This window comes from Galeopterus variegatus, unplaced genomic scaffold (genome assembly GCF_000696425.1).
Source record: "Galeopterus variegatus unplaced genomic scaffold, G_variegatus-3.0.2 Scaffold4762, whole genome shotgun sequence".
Lineage (NCBI taxonomy): Eukaryota > Metazoa > Chordata > Mammalia > Dermoptera > Cynocephalidae > Galeopterus > Galeopterus variegatus.
The window spans coordinates 134370-148930 of NW_007730873.1; the positions used below are offsets into that span (position 1 = coordinate 134370).

At 46.7% G+C, this 14561-nt stretch overlaps 2 protein-coding genes across 3 annotated transcripts in view; one reads left to right on the forward strand and one right to left on the reverse strand.

Moving 5' to 3' along the window:
* The window catches only part of LOC103603718 (tubulin-specific chaperone D), a 152714-nt gene that overhangs the window by 114800 nt on the left and 23353 nt on the right, over positions 1 to 14561 (reverse strand). The gene's annotated exons all lie outside the window — the stretch shown is intronic.
* ZNF750 (zinc finger protein 750) lies at positions 9198 to 11501 on the forward strand. The gene is made up of 2 exons (XM_008588289.1): positions 9198 to 10627; positions 10769 to 11501. Exons 1-2 carry the CDS (start codon positions 9198 to 9200, stop codon positions 11499 to 11501), a joined length of 2163 nt encoding a protein of 720 aa, XP_008586511.1.

Genomic DNA, 14561 nt, shown 5'->3' on the forward strand with positions numbered 1-14561 from the left:
TGGGGTGGGGGTGGGCCTAAAGCAAGGAGCACTGAAGAGCCCCCACCCCTGCCACTGCCCTCCCCACCTCTGCAGGAGACAGAGTTAATGCTCCAGAGGGGATCAGCCCCTGGAACAGAAGTCAGGTCACCCAGAACACAGGAAAGCGTCACAGGAGAAACGAGGACTACCCACCTCCAGTCCCTACCAAAAACACGCCATCAAAGTCCTCAGAGAGAAAAGAAAAGCTATTGCAACTACTGCATAAAAATAAGGCACTAAAAAAGGAACACTCAGAGAACAAAACAGAACTCTTGAGAACTAAAAATGATAACTGCAGGAATGAAATACTTAGAAGTGTCAGAAAACAAAGTTAAAGAAACAGAGTACTGAGGGTAAATAAAAGAAACTTTGGCAGAGAAAAAATTATGTATAAAAAATCAGGAAATGCCATTTACATAAAATTCTAGAATAGGTAAAACTAATCTGTAGTGGAAAAAAATCAGACTGGAGGCTGCCACAGTCTGGGGAGACAAAGACAGAATGTGGGGGTACTTTCCAGGGTGATCAAGTGCTCTGCGTGGTGACAAGGAATGCACCTGCCAAACTCATTAAAAGTACTCAAGATCTGTGCCCTTCCCTGAATGAAAGTATCACTTTTAAAAAAGAACTGTAAACTAACAGTTAAAACATGCCTGCTGAGGCATTTAGGGTCAAAGGTTACAAGTGTCTGCAACTGACCTCGAAAAGCAGCAGAATGAATAAAAGGACGCGCGGATGGCTGCACCACAGAGCAAAGGCGGTAAGACGCTGGGTGCAGAGTCCAGGGTTGGGCCCGTGAGCGTTCGGTGAAGCATCCTCAAAACGCAGCTGCAGGAATGAAAACGTTCACACAGAAATGCTGAGGGTCAGGAAGGCGCCAAGCTTCTCAACAGCAGCACTGGGAGCTGATGGAAGCAACTCTGGCCCAGAATTCTACACCCAGCCACACTATCAATCAGGCAGAAGGTAGGACAAAGACATTCTCAGCCATTCAAGGTCTCCGAAAATTCACCTCTCGTACACACTGCCTCCGGAGCCTGCAACAAGGAATGATCACACCAACACAAAGGACTACGCCACAGAAGGGGACAATGTGGCCCACGAAGCAGGGCTCCCGTACAGGACAGAGGCAGAGAAGCCGCAGGACGGTGGGGAAGGCAGGCATGAAGGCAACAGCGGCAAAAGGAACTGACAGACAAGCCCGATGCTGGCGGTAGAAGGGTGGGGACAGGGCTAGCAGCAGACTGGCATGCTGTGGAATCAGTACCAACATACTCAGCTGAGGAAAGGTCAAAGTCGTGCTTCTGGACAGAGGGGACGCAGCCCCGCTGCTCCCCTACTTGCCCCTGTGCCTAGGCTTGCCCGCGACTGCACTGCAGGTGACATACAACAGAGGTGATGCTGTGATGACTCTCGCCTTGCCTTCTGGAGGACTGGAGCCTTCCACCTGCTCTTTTGGAGTCCTGAGCTGTCGTGAGGCCGACCACCCTCTTAGGGAGGCCTCCAAAGTGGAATGAAATGGAGAAGGAAGGGCCAGCAGGACCCCTCCAGGACACAGGCAAGTGCGTGAGGTTGTCCTAGACCCTCCAGACCAGTCCCTGGCCGGCTTCATGCCATTGAGTGACCCCAGTCCACGCCAAAACTCATTACCCACAAAGCCATGAGACATGATGAAATAGCAGTTGTTTTAAGCCAATAAGTTTGGGGTGGTGTACTACCAGCAGCAGATGCGAGGACAGCAGGGAATTGCTGTTTTTTTGTAACAAGACTTGCAGAACTATTTTGGACTCTTTAAATTATGTGGAATTCTAATTTGGGAAAATAACTAAAAATTTTTAAAGAATTAAATATAAAAGTAAAAATCAAGTAAAATCTTAAGTCTTAAAAAAAAGGGGGGGCCGGCCCGTGGCTCACTCGGTAGAGTGCGGTGCTGATAACACCAAGGCCACGGGTTCGGATCCTATATAGGGATGGCCGGTTTGCTCACTGGCTGAGCGTGGTGCTGACAACACCAAGCCAAGGGTTGAGATCCCCTTACCGGTCATCTTTTTAAAAAAAAAGGGGGGGCGGGCTGGCCCGGTGGCACACTCGGTAGAGTGCGGCGCTTGGGAGTGCGGCGGTGCTCCCACCGAGGGTTCGGATCCCATATAGAGACCGGTCCGCTCACTGGTTGAGCGCAGTGCGGGAGCGACACCGAGGGTTGCGATCCCGTTACCGGTCACGAAAAAAGACAAAAAGGGGGGGAAAAAAGAGGGGGGGACCACAAAAAACAGTGTGTCTGGGCCAACAAGCCTGTATGCCATGGTGTCGCAGCCTCTGCCAGGTGGCTCCAAATGTGACCAAGGGCTGACACCAGCTTACACTGTCTCAAACCAACACCAAATTCCAGCCCTCGCTAAAGCCAGGGTGACAGCCTCAGATTAAACAAGCAAGCAGTTAGGGGTGAGGGCAGTTAAACTAGCCCAAAAATTGTCTTAGTTTTTTGGGTTTTTTTGTGTTTTTTTTTTTTAAGGTGTGGGGGGAGAGAGCCGATTCCCCACCAATGGCGCATGCCTGCTGTGCAGCCTGCACAGTGCTGGTGCTGCTCCCGGGCATGCTCTGGCAGGTCCCTGCGACAGGCAGCTGAGGCTTGCTCCCTCCCTGCCGGCTCAGCTCTCAAGGGGGACCACGGACAAAGATTCTCAGGAGCAAGGGTAAAGGGTGAAAGGCAAACAGATGAGAAAAGGCCTTGATTGACCCTTCCTGGCCAGAACGCCATGATCCATGTCCCACCTAGGGAACATGTGTTTAAGAATAAATCTAAGTGTTTACCTGCCACTGTGCACATATGCTCGAGTCTCTAAAGGAAAGTCTCACACTCATGTCTTTATTATAACATCAAATATTTATCAGCGTATGACCTACACCATAGTAATCTATATTCTCACCGTCAATGCACCCAAACCCCTATAACCCGTAAACATCTGGATAGCACTGAAATGGCATTCACAAAACTAAAGCAAGAGCTTCCTGAGGCACCAAAGTGGCACTTGGCTTGCTGGGTCTGTGGTGACGTGAGTAGCTTGGTGGGTGCAAACACATGAATCGTAGCTGCGGGCAGGAGGCATATCAGGTGCATCTCTACGCCCCGAGGGCTCAACTCCTACACTTAAATCCCTCCCACTGGAGCAGCAGGCTCCAGTTTCACCAAGCGAGCGTGAGAACAGGTACTGCTCCCCAGGCACTGTCAGCCACAGCCACCAGCACCAGGACCCAGCCACATCCCAGCACTGCCCACCGCTGGTAAGTACTTACTATTTCTTTTCAAATTCAAGTTTCTTTCAAAACTACTCTCAGATGTGTGTTAAATGTCTGGCTGAATGAGTCGCTGTCCGCTGTCTGCTTTGCCTTGCTCTGGGCTGAGGGTTACTCAGGACCAGCAGGTGCACTGCGGGGATGCAGACCACGATCACAAAACTTCTAATAATACGCCTGATGCTTTGTTCTAAGAATATGAACACATTTACTTGGAAATCAAGTCCTTGTTTCTGCCATAAAATTCATAAAAGTTAAACCAAAACACAAATTTGTATTATTGCTTAACTGTTCCTTACCTTAAAAATAAATTACATTAAATTTTAACAAAAAAGAGGCAAGGATCATATATATATATACACACACATATGTATGATTAGACAGTTGTTGATTTTAGTTTCTAATTTAATTTTAAAAACATTTAGAGTTTAAAGTAAGTACTGTTTTAACATAAGCTTACAAAAACAAAACTTAACCAAAGAGGTTAAGTGTTTTTTTGGTTGTTAAGGTTTTACACACACACACACACACACACACACACACACACACACACACACACACACACGATTTTGTTCCTTACATTGAATTTCTAGTAAATCTGTATGAGAACAATTATTGACCAAATTATTGGCCAAGTCTGACCAAAGTCAGACTTCATCTAAGCAGAATCTGTCCACATTTGTTATCATAACTTTTGCTTCTCATTAACAAAGGCCTTCTGATATCTTGGACTGGGCTTTAGGGTAAATGAGGCAGGCAGGTTGAGCTATGCTGTATGTTGCTGAATGTCAAAGCTGGTGCATTCACAGTGAAGAGTTCACGTCTATAACTTGGGATCTCCGGCTGAAACTAGAGGTAGTCCCTTTCTGGATCCATTCTTCCAAATTCCAGAAAACTGCCTTTTTCCCTAGGTCATGGTTGTCCTGAAGTTTATCCTTCATTTTAAACAACCAGAAGTCTGGGAGGGAGTGGCGGTCAGTCACTGGAAAAGCTCAATTGGAGTAAAACTCACAGATCTCGTTCTTGCGACACCCCAGTGGGTAGGCGACAATGGCGTGTCCTTGAGTTATGCAATAACGCCACATCACAATATTGTAATTATAGCATGCCCTTCAAAATGTTCTGCCTGGCGAGGCTCCTTGCCAGACAGCTGGACACCACCAACAGGAATATTACAGCATTATTTCAGTTCACAGGTTAGCATGCATGACAAGCATAGTTACCCAGCCTGTCACAGAAATGTCCTATAAAGTTAAGCTATAATTACCTCCACTGTGCCCTCTCAAAACAACAACAACAACTCTTTCTCTTGTCTACCTTTCAAAGCTCAAACTCCTTAGAAACTTTTTAACCCACCAGCCTCTCACTGTTATCCTAACAACTGGTAATGACATTAACTGTCCATACTTACGAACCTCTCGAAAGACAGTGCATGGGCAATTTAGTGCTTTAGAAACAAGACAAACAAAACCCCGTAGCCAAGCGAAACCGCACACCATTCAAAGTGCTGTGTGGGCAGTTATGCCCGGATGCCCTGATGGGTGCACTGTGAGCAAGAGGAGAGATGAGCTCTCAGCTCAAGGCACTTTCCAGAGGCAAAGAAAATCAGCTGAATACTAGATGTTTAAAAACTTAAATAGTCACAAAGGTGACACAGTAGGAAAATCTAAGTGGAAGCTCATGCAGGACCCTGTGCATGTTTTAAGTCACTGCACCCCCACTGTTTTTACATCCTTTAAGTGTAGAGGCTGTCTATACCAGCTGCTTTGTTCAAAACATTCTCTTCGAGCCTGGCTGGGCTTGGAGAAGGTGTGTTTGAGAATAGAGCACATGTTACCCAACTCCTTTTAGGCGCAGGCTGAGAAGCGGCCCCAAGCACAAGCATTTCAGGGACAGCCACCTCTGATCCAGACGGGCAAGCCGTGTGGAGACGGCCACGCTCGTGTCCTGTGGTCAAATGGGAAGTGAAGGGAAGGATGGAAAACACTGCATCATTTAAACCTCCTTTAGGATTATGCTAACGTCTCAATTTTAAAACATGCTAACACTGCAGTTCTCAAATGAACGCCAAATAATGACAGGGACACCACATTATTAACAACTCAATACACAGCTCTCCACGTAGGCATTAACTGAAATAGAAATGTGCCTCCCCCGGGAAAATATATGTCAAACACCTCCTCTTATCACCTTTAGAAAAAACTTTACCTCTGAATGCAAATCCAAACTTACTGTAAACAGCTGAAGTTCTGGGTTATACTGTTTTGGCAACAATATACTCTCTTTGGAATAGTTAACACCAGCAGCTGCCAGACAGTACAAAGTCCAGCAGGTGTAAACTGACCAGACAGAGACTATTTCAAACCTTTGTGCCCACAGAGGTGCATGACTAAGTGAGGTGCCGGCTGTCAGGTTTAGTTTCTTCATCCTTGTAAACCTCACCTGGGCAGGACGTAGAACTCACAGGCTGACATCATCATTCGGAAGCTTACAAAATCATCAGTTTTATCCCACTTACTTCTGACACTACCGTAGTTTTATAGATTAAGTAAACCAGGCCCATCTTACATCTGCATCTAAGCAGCCGTGCTCCCTTGTTTTAATTAGCCAATTGGATAAACTGACCTCTCAGGATTGTACAAAGTTACTAAACCTACTGCACCTGGAACTCCATTTTTACACAAATTCCCTTCAAGCAATTAAACCCTATAATAATCTCACCTCCAACAACACTGGCATCAAGGAAGCCACCAGGGCTTCCCCCACCATGCCCCACCTGTTTACTGTCCTAAGCTCACTGACTGAACAAAAGGCAAACGGCACAGACTAGAACTCCACACAAACACTACTTGACTGAAAAAGGACACATCAATATAAAAGCAATTCCTTCCCAAATTATTCTTCTGGCTAATACTGTGACAACTTACATATAATTTACCTCCTTTAAAACTTTTTAGAAAACTTACCAATATGGGTTTACTTTTTTCTTTTTTTTTTTGCCTGAAAGTGTAAGCAGTATTAAGCAGTAGTGCTTCTAAAACTAATGTCACCATTTTCTTAAATCCTGAGGGAATTCTTGTGTTCTAGATGCTGGGAGGTGGCATATCCGCATTCACTCTTGGTATCGCTAGGACACAGCTCACACTTGATAAACGTTTTGCAACTGTCATCATTTTGATCGTGATGCTTCCAGCCTGTGATGAAATCATCAGTTTTCAGATCTTTGCCATAACACATCCTATACAATCCTGGGAACCTGCCTTACAGAGGTTCTCACGCCTTCAGAACCAGGAGCACAAGGAGGCGTGCCCGCACAGGCCTGCTGACTTATCTGGCTGGCCCAGCGCTGGCTGGAATCAGGCACCCGCTTCTCTGCTTCCTGACAGGAGGCAGGGAAATTGTTATTTTATCGCCCAGGGCAGATGTGCCCCCCAAGGTACAGGCCAAACCATAAAGAATTATTTCATTTTTTCTTTTAATAAGAGGGGAAATTAGAAAGACACAAAGCTATCATTACATGTTTAATTTCCTCGGCTTTGACACTGTGGCCAGTAGCTTCTGCAGCAGCACGCAGTGGGAGAGGAAGTGCTGGGCACCCAGGCCAGGCATCGCCAGCCCCAACTCACCAAGCAGAGTGCTGTCTGTCCGACACCGTGTCCATCAAACACCCCAGAGAGGGCCCAGGGCCTTGACCTCTCCCTGGTTATGGGGCAACAAAAATCTTCTCGTATCCAAAACACATGCTTCACTATCACTGCCACGCAGACTCTTGTCACAATGGGAGGTTTTAGGTCTCAGCAAAGCCCTCTTTTCTACCCAAACCACTTCTTAGTAAATAAATGTCTTAAGAATTGGATGATAAAATGTTAACAGAGACAGTTTGTGTGGGGGAGGGTGGTTCTTTGTGTTTTTAAGAAATATGAATAAATTAGTAGAGAAACCAGTTTGCTGACAATAAAACCAGATAGCTTTCTTAGAATTTAAGGTATCCAAATGAAAATCAAGACTCACTCCTGCTGCTAGCTACCCATGACCTCATGTCTGGTGTGTGGGATGGGACAAAGATGCAGGTAAGAGTAACAACGTTTCACTTTGTGAAAGTGAGTTTCTTAGGTTTCCCATACACATTTTTCTATTTGTAAAAGGCTGCTTTTCTGTTGAATGTTTTAACCAACTGATGTCTAGACAGTGACACTTTCTATATAAAATCTCAGACTCAGGACTGACCACACTTCCACAGTGAAAGAAGTTTTCTTAAATCATTCTCATTTAACTTTATTTTTAAGCTGTTTGAAAGTATTTAGAAGCTAAAGATCTTTTCCTTTTTACATACTTTACACAAACTCAAGTGCTCGGCCTTGACTGCTCACAACTCTGCATCCAGTCCTCCACCACCCACCTTCCCCCAGGCACATATGCTCCATGGGCTGGTTCAGGACCAGCAGCCACCACCCAAGCTGCCAAGAGCCCCCAGACTCTCGCGCCTTTGTTTTCAGATTTGGATTAGTATGCAAAGCCAGAGTCCCAGGATGTGCAGAACACATTTCTGAAGGAAACCTGGGACTGGGGACCCTCAGGGAAGCATCCAGAAGGGCAGGCAGCTTTGGACAGACACACTTTCCCTGGGGAGCCCAGGGCCCCGGAGTGCCAAGGATTAGACTGGCATGGCTGGAGGCCGGGGCCACTTCCTAAATGTTAAAGGCTGCGACAGCTTCCTCCCACAATCCAACCATCACCGAAACAGGTACCACTCACTCTGGTCTCTTCTTGAACACTAGACCAGGGCAGCAAAGCTTTGGTTTCGCCATTTGGAGGTACATCCAGGAAAGCCAGGCATCCTGTGCAACAGGTTCCCTGGAGCGAATTGGTGAGCTTCTTCCACAGCACTGATGCAGCGGGCAATGGACAGGAGCATACTGTCCCTTGTGGGACTTACAAAGTCACTTCAACAGTATTTCAAGCCATTTGAGTCAACATAAATACAGCATTTGTATTTGTATCTGAGGCCACATGAATACTACTTAATGATGAGGTTGGTTTTTCATTTGTGGTGTTAGAAGCAGTAGGTTGAAGTCACATGTTTAAATGTTCGTTTTTATATACCAGTCTGTAGAATACACCAACAATGTGGTTAGATAGGGCAGGACCACCACGGAGCATTTAACTGAACCGTATGATCACACTGTCCCTGTTGTAAGTGCGTGATTTCACAGCATGAACACAGGAGCAGTCGACAGCACTGTGACAGGACCCTGGCTGGAAATTCCAGGGAAATAGACCGGGCTCAGTCTCCTCAGGCTGCTGCAGGGCTCTCTCAAGGGAAAGTACAGATCATGGGATAAAGGTTCCCAAAACTCAAAGAATTACAAGTATTCTCAGAATTGACACTAAACACACCACACACCACACTTCTCTTGGCCCCAAGGCAATTCTTTCAGGTCAGATTTGAGAAAATAGAAAATATCGTGGGAGAGTTGGCAGCTGGGTTACCAAAGAGCAAGGGTGCTTCTGTTGATCTGGTACTTGCACCACCGCAGGGGCAGGTGGGTAGAGTCACGAGCATGCTATGTGCGCTGTCTCCCCGGGTGCCTCTGTTTCAGTCCCCCAGTGAGGCAAACGAGGACAAATGTGCTTGTGCTTAACCCACTAACCATCACTCTGACACCAAGATTCTGCTCCTCCATTGCAGCTCCTGGTCACCACATGAACAGGACTTTCCTTGTCAGACCCTTGGCATGTGGAGCTGGCTTTAAATAAAAGCACTTGCAAAGGAAAAGAAAAACAGTGACAGGCTTCTTCTAGAAACCACCAAGTCTGCACTAAACAGTAGTCAGCAAGTGATAATTCCGCTTGGAAGACCAGAGTCCAAAACATAAAGGAAAATGAGTCTTCTCAAAGAGCGAAAACCGAAGAAGCCGCATTACATCCCAAGGCCTCCAGGAAAGCCCTTCAAGTATAAATGTTTCCAGTGTCCCTTCACGTGCAACGAGAAGTCTCATCTTTTTAATCACATGAAGTATGGTCTCTGTAAAAACTCTATTACTTTAGTATCAGAGCAAGATCGAGTTCCCAAGTGCCCTAAATCTAATTCATTAGACTCTCAGCAAACCAACCAGCCAGATCCCACAGCTAAGCCAGCCTCTTCCAAGTCTACGACAAATGGACTCTCCAACTTTGACTCAAAGCTTCAACTCAGCTTTGCGAAGGATGATGTCAGGGAAAACCAGGAGCCGCAGCCTCGGGGAACCCACAAGTGCCCAGGACAGAAGCCAGCACTCCATAAGGAAACAGCACCCCTGAGCCCAGCTCCAGAAGCCGCCCTGGGGGCCCAGCCTGTGCTGGAAGGCATGGCTCGGCCTTCAGCATTTGTCCCAGTCGGAGAACACAGACTTAAAGGGCCCGAGAGCGCTGAGGCCCCTGAAATGCTGGCTTTAACCAACCCCACTGCCAAAACCGCCTCCTTCCACACCAAGTCTGCATTCCACACTCCTGGCTACCCCTGGAAAGCTGGCTCACCCTTCCTCCCACCTGAGTTTCCACATAAAATCCCATCAACAAAGGGGTTCGGAGCCATTTCCCCTTATGTGCACCCCACAATCCCAGAGTACCCGCCTCACTTTTACTCAGAGCATGGACTAGCCACCATCTACTCACCCTACCTGCTGGCCGGAAGCCCGCCTGAGTGTGACACACCTCTGCTGTCCGTCTATGGGGCCCCAGATCAAAGACACTTCCTGCCTCACCCCGGGCCAATCCCCAAGCACCTGGCTCCATCCCCATCAACATATGACCCTTACAGACTTTTCCAGCAGTACCACTCTAACCTGCCAATTCCTTATGGGTTTTACAGACCAGAGTCCACGTTTCCCTCCTATGGTCTCAGACTACCACCTGTCACCGGCATTACACGAGATGAAAGCTCTCACCTGCTGGAAGAGCCCTCCCTGGTCTACCCAGCCTCAAGTCCTTCCAAGTTAAACCCTTCAAACTCTCACAAAAAGCACACTGAGTTTGAGAAAGAAAATCCAACTCCCGAGGCTGAAGATCCTTCTGAAGATGGGCAAAGGGATACAGAAGGGGCCAAAATGAGCCCCCGAGCTGGCAGCGCAGCCACAGGCTCCCCGGGAAGGCCAAGTCCCACCAGCTTCCCACAGACAAGCCAGACCTGCGACGGCCTGTGCGACCTCTCCAACAAGGCGGCCCCAGGTGCCCTGGGAAGACCCCGTCCACCCCAGCAGAGCCCCACAGCCTTCAAACCTATCAGGAAAAGCACAGAATGCCCTCATGCAGACAGAGCAGAGTCTCCAGAAAGGTAAGAAAATTTCATTTTCAAAACGTCCAATGTAATGCTTTTGGTTATGCTCAATTAGCCAAGTTTACACTTGCTCAAAATGCTTTACATAGTCACTTTTCAAAGCAAGTTCCTACTAACCCTTCTCTTGGCTTCTTCTAGCCTCAATGCTGTGAACGAAGACCTTTCCGCTCAGACAGGAAGCACCTCTCTTGTCATGGAGGCCGCACCTTCCAGCCCAGAGCATGGCTCCAGAACAGGCCCCCTCAACCTCTCCAAGAAATCAGAGACAAAGCTGGCAGCCACTCTCAGACCTGTGTGCCCAGGAAGCACCCATGCAGAAGCCCCGCCCTTCTCAGAGCTGCAGGACCTGCCCCTCAATCTCTCAGTGAAGGACCCCTGCAACGCCTGGACTCCCAGGCCTGCCTTCCCTAGCCCACCACAAGGAGCAGAACTCGCTGCTGCTGCTCAAAAAACTGAAACAGAAAGTTCTGGAGACAGGCCAAGCCACACCGAGCCAAAGCACAATGGCTTCAACACCAAGGAGGCCCTGTTGACGAGCCCCAGCGAGAAGGCCCCATCCGCACATGCAGTGGACACCAGTGACGAGCAGAAGCAGACAGCAGCTGTGGCCCTGTGTCAGCTGGCAGCCTACAGCCCCAGGAACATACAGGTGGGCGATGGGGAGCCCACAGCCCAGGAGTTTACCTGCCAGCAAGACACACCCCCTCTCAGTTCCAAGGAAAACCAGGAGGCTCAGAGTGACCTCAGACCCAAAGGACAAAAGAGAACAAGTCAACGGGATGCAGGAAAATCCCAACAGGGAACTAAAAAAATGAAGGCCAATGACACAGTGAGAGTGTTCACCCTCCGAAAAAGAACACGGGTGTCTTAATGCCCGGCTCTCAGCACACTTAAGGCGCCATAGCTGCAAACAGGCCTCTGCGGCAGATGGCAACAGCACCAAATCTTAAGTGGCACCTTCACTTTTTTATCTGGCCAATTTATACAAACACGTTTCTTCTTTATTCTCAAAAAAAAAAAAAAGCTGCAATTCAGTTCAGCTGATATTTTTGTAAGTATCAGGCACAAATATGAAGAAGTGCTTCAATTCAATGCCTGGTCATAAAAACGTCTGAATGACACATCTCTAAGACTTTGGCTTTCATTTTTGTAAAATGTCAAATAAAATGTATAGAACTAGAAGGTAACTTAAGGTGTAAGCCATCTTATAGGAGATCTTTTACAAATACTTTTCTTATAAATATTTTAGCCTTAGAATAAATTGTTTTAACTGTTTTTCTATTAATCTAGTGTGTGTTTTGAAGTAAATAACAATTGCTGGAAGAAAATGCCAGGAAAAAACCTTCAGTACTAGCATTAAAGTACTGTATGTAAAAAAATATGATTTGTTATGACTAAATAATACACAGCATTATTTATATGAATAACTTATTTCCATTAGGGAAAACCTATTACTGGTGAGGGTATTGTCGATTTATTCTATTTGCATATGTTACAGTGAGTTTTCTGACTTGTTCAGCCTCCTTTTCCACTCCTTGAAATGATGTATATGTTGCTAGTTTTCCAATAAACTCCTGTGTGAACTTTAAGGATACATGAAATGAAAACAAATATAAACTCTACATTATCCTTTGGAGTATGCTGCTATAATAATGAAAAAAAGAGTTTGTAGCTGAGGACGCAATTCAAACTGAGAGCATATTTGTGTTTGTGCATGAGTGTGTGTGTGAGCTGTGCATGCATGTGTACAAACTAGTGGTCATCCGGTGCAGCCATGTGCAAGTCACCTCTAGGGCCACTTGAAGACCACCCAAGGGGTTCTCAGGCCTCAGGGTGCTTTACGAAAGTGAAGTTCTGAGCCTCAACTCCCCAAAGCTCTGCCTGAGAAAGGGTCCTCCCCAGTCCACCCCATGTCCCTTCCACAACAGCCCTTTCTTTCACTGTTCCAGAGAGGCAGCCTCTCACCCAACACACTGGAAATAGAGGACGGGAATCACACCTGGGACTGGGTGAGAATGCTCACCACCATCCCCAGGACCAAGGAGGTCCTCACAGAGCTGTCCAGTGACATAACACACAGTGTTGTGCCACGAACTTGGAAAAAGTCCCAACAATGAACATGCTGAAACAAAATTACTGCCATTCCCAACTACTTACTTATGGAAACAGGGATTCTTAGCACTTTGAGCTAAAAAATAAAAATTGTATTGAAGCAGAACCTTGCCTTATTCTGGTTAAAAGCACAACTCGCCAAAAGATAGCCCAAACTAAAAATCTATCTTATTAATAACTATTCAATAAAATACTATTTTACATTGTTCTGGTTAATTTTATAATAATAATTTTTTAAAAACCCAATCTAGAAGAACTTTTCAATAATTAGCGCCTTATGGCCATATGAAATGTAAAAGTTAAAGTTTTCATTCATGTGCTTCCCTTTGTTGCAGACACAGGATAGTGTCAGGCATCATCTCAGATGACAAACAGGAGGAACCAGGGGCAGCTGAGAGCTCTTCCACAACGGTGCAGCCTGGGGAGCTGCTCCAGGGACCAGGAGGTGCTCAGCCCTGGAGCGCTGGGTTACCACACAGGCGCTGTGTGCCTGCAGTGTGGAGCTGACCCTGTGAAGAGGCCACCTCCTGATGCAATTCCGCCAAAGGTCATTTGCAATACCACATCCGTGACAATCAGGGCAGGCCCTCTGTATCTATTTGTGAAAGCAAAATGGATGCCTAGAGCTTTATAACAAAACAAAACAAAAAAAGTCTAATTTGGGGGGGGGGAGGGGGCAGCTGACCAGTACAGGGATCAAACCCTGGGCCTTGTTATTGGCACCAGCTCTAACCAGATTTCTAAAGTATGCTCCCTTTCTGCACTTGTGCATAACCTGACTTAAGAGCTACAAGCGTCTATCTTTTACATACAAAAAGTAATAAGCTCTCAAAAAGTTAAACACAGAATTACCACATGATGAAGTAATTCCACTTCTGGGTATATACCTGTAGTGGACTGAGTTATGTCCCTCCAAAACTCATTAAAGCTTGAATTGTGTCCCCCAAGTTTTATGTGTTAGAAACTTAGCCCCCACTGTGACTGTTAAGAGGGTGGGAAATCCTATTACGGTAATTGAAGGTGGAGCCTTGAAGAGGTGACTGGATTGTAGGACCCTGCAGTAGTGAATGGATTAACAATGGTGGTCAGGGGTGTGGTTCTGAGGGCTTTAAAAGAGGACAGTCTGTCTTTCTCTCTCTCTCTTTCTCTCTGCTCTCTCTGCTTCCACCATCTGTAATGTGAGACCCCTGGGTCACTGTTGCCTCCACCAGATGGACTTTGGACTTCCCAGCCTCAGAAACTGTAAGCAATAAATGTTGTTTTCTTTTTATAAATCACCCAGTCTCAAGTATTTCTGTTATAGCAACACAAAACGGACTAATACAGTATATCCAAAAGAACTGAAAACAGGGTCTCAAATAGATACTTGTACTCCCATATTCAATAGCGGCATTACTCACGATAGCCAAGAGGTGGACAACCCAAGTGTCCACTGACAGGTGAATAGATAAACAACATGTGGTGTCTACATACAATGGTCTATTATTCAGTCTTTTTTTTTTTAACTTTTTGTCTCTTTTACTGACCGGTAACGGGATTGCAACCCTCAGTGTCGCGCCCGTACCGGGGACCGGCAACGGGATCGCAACCCTCGGTGTTGCGCCCGCACCGTGCTCAGCCAGTGAGAGGGAACCGGTCTCCACATGGGATCCGAACCCTCAGCGGGAGCGCCGCCACGCTCCCAAGCGGCGCACTCTCCAGTGCGCCACTGGGCCGGCCCATATTATTCAGTCTTAAAAAGGAAGTTCTGACACACATTACAACATGGGTGAACCCTGAGGACACTATGCTAAGTGAAATAAGCCAGACATAAAAAAGG

Coding starts and splice junctions, on each gene's coding strand:
- ZNF750 (XM_008588289.1), top strand. CDS start 9,198: ATGAGTCTTCTCAAAGAGCGAAAACCGAAGAAGCCGCATTACATCCCA. Junction 10,628..10,768: donor AGAGCAGAGTCTCCAGAAAG/GTAAGAAAATTT, acceptor GGCTTCTTCTAG/CCTCAATGCTGTGAACGAAG.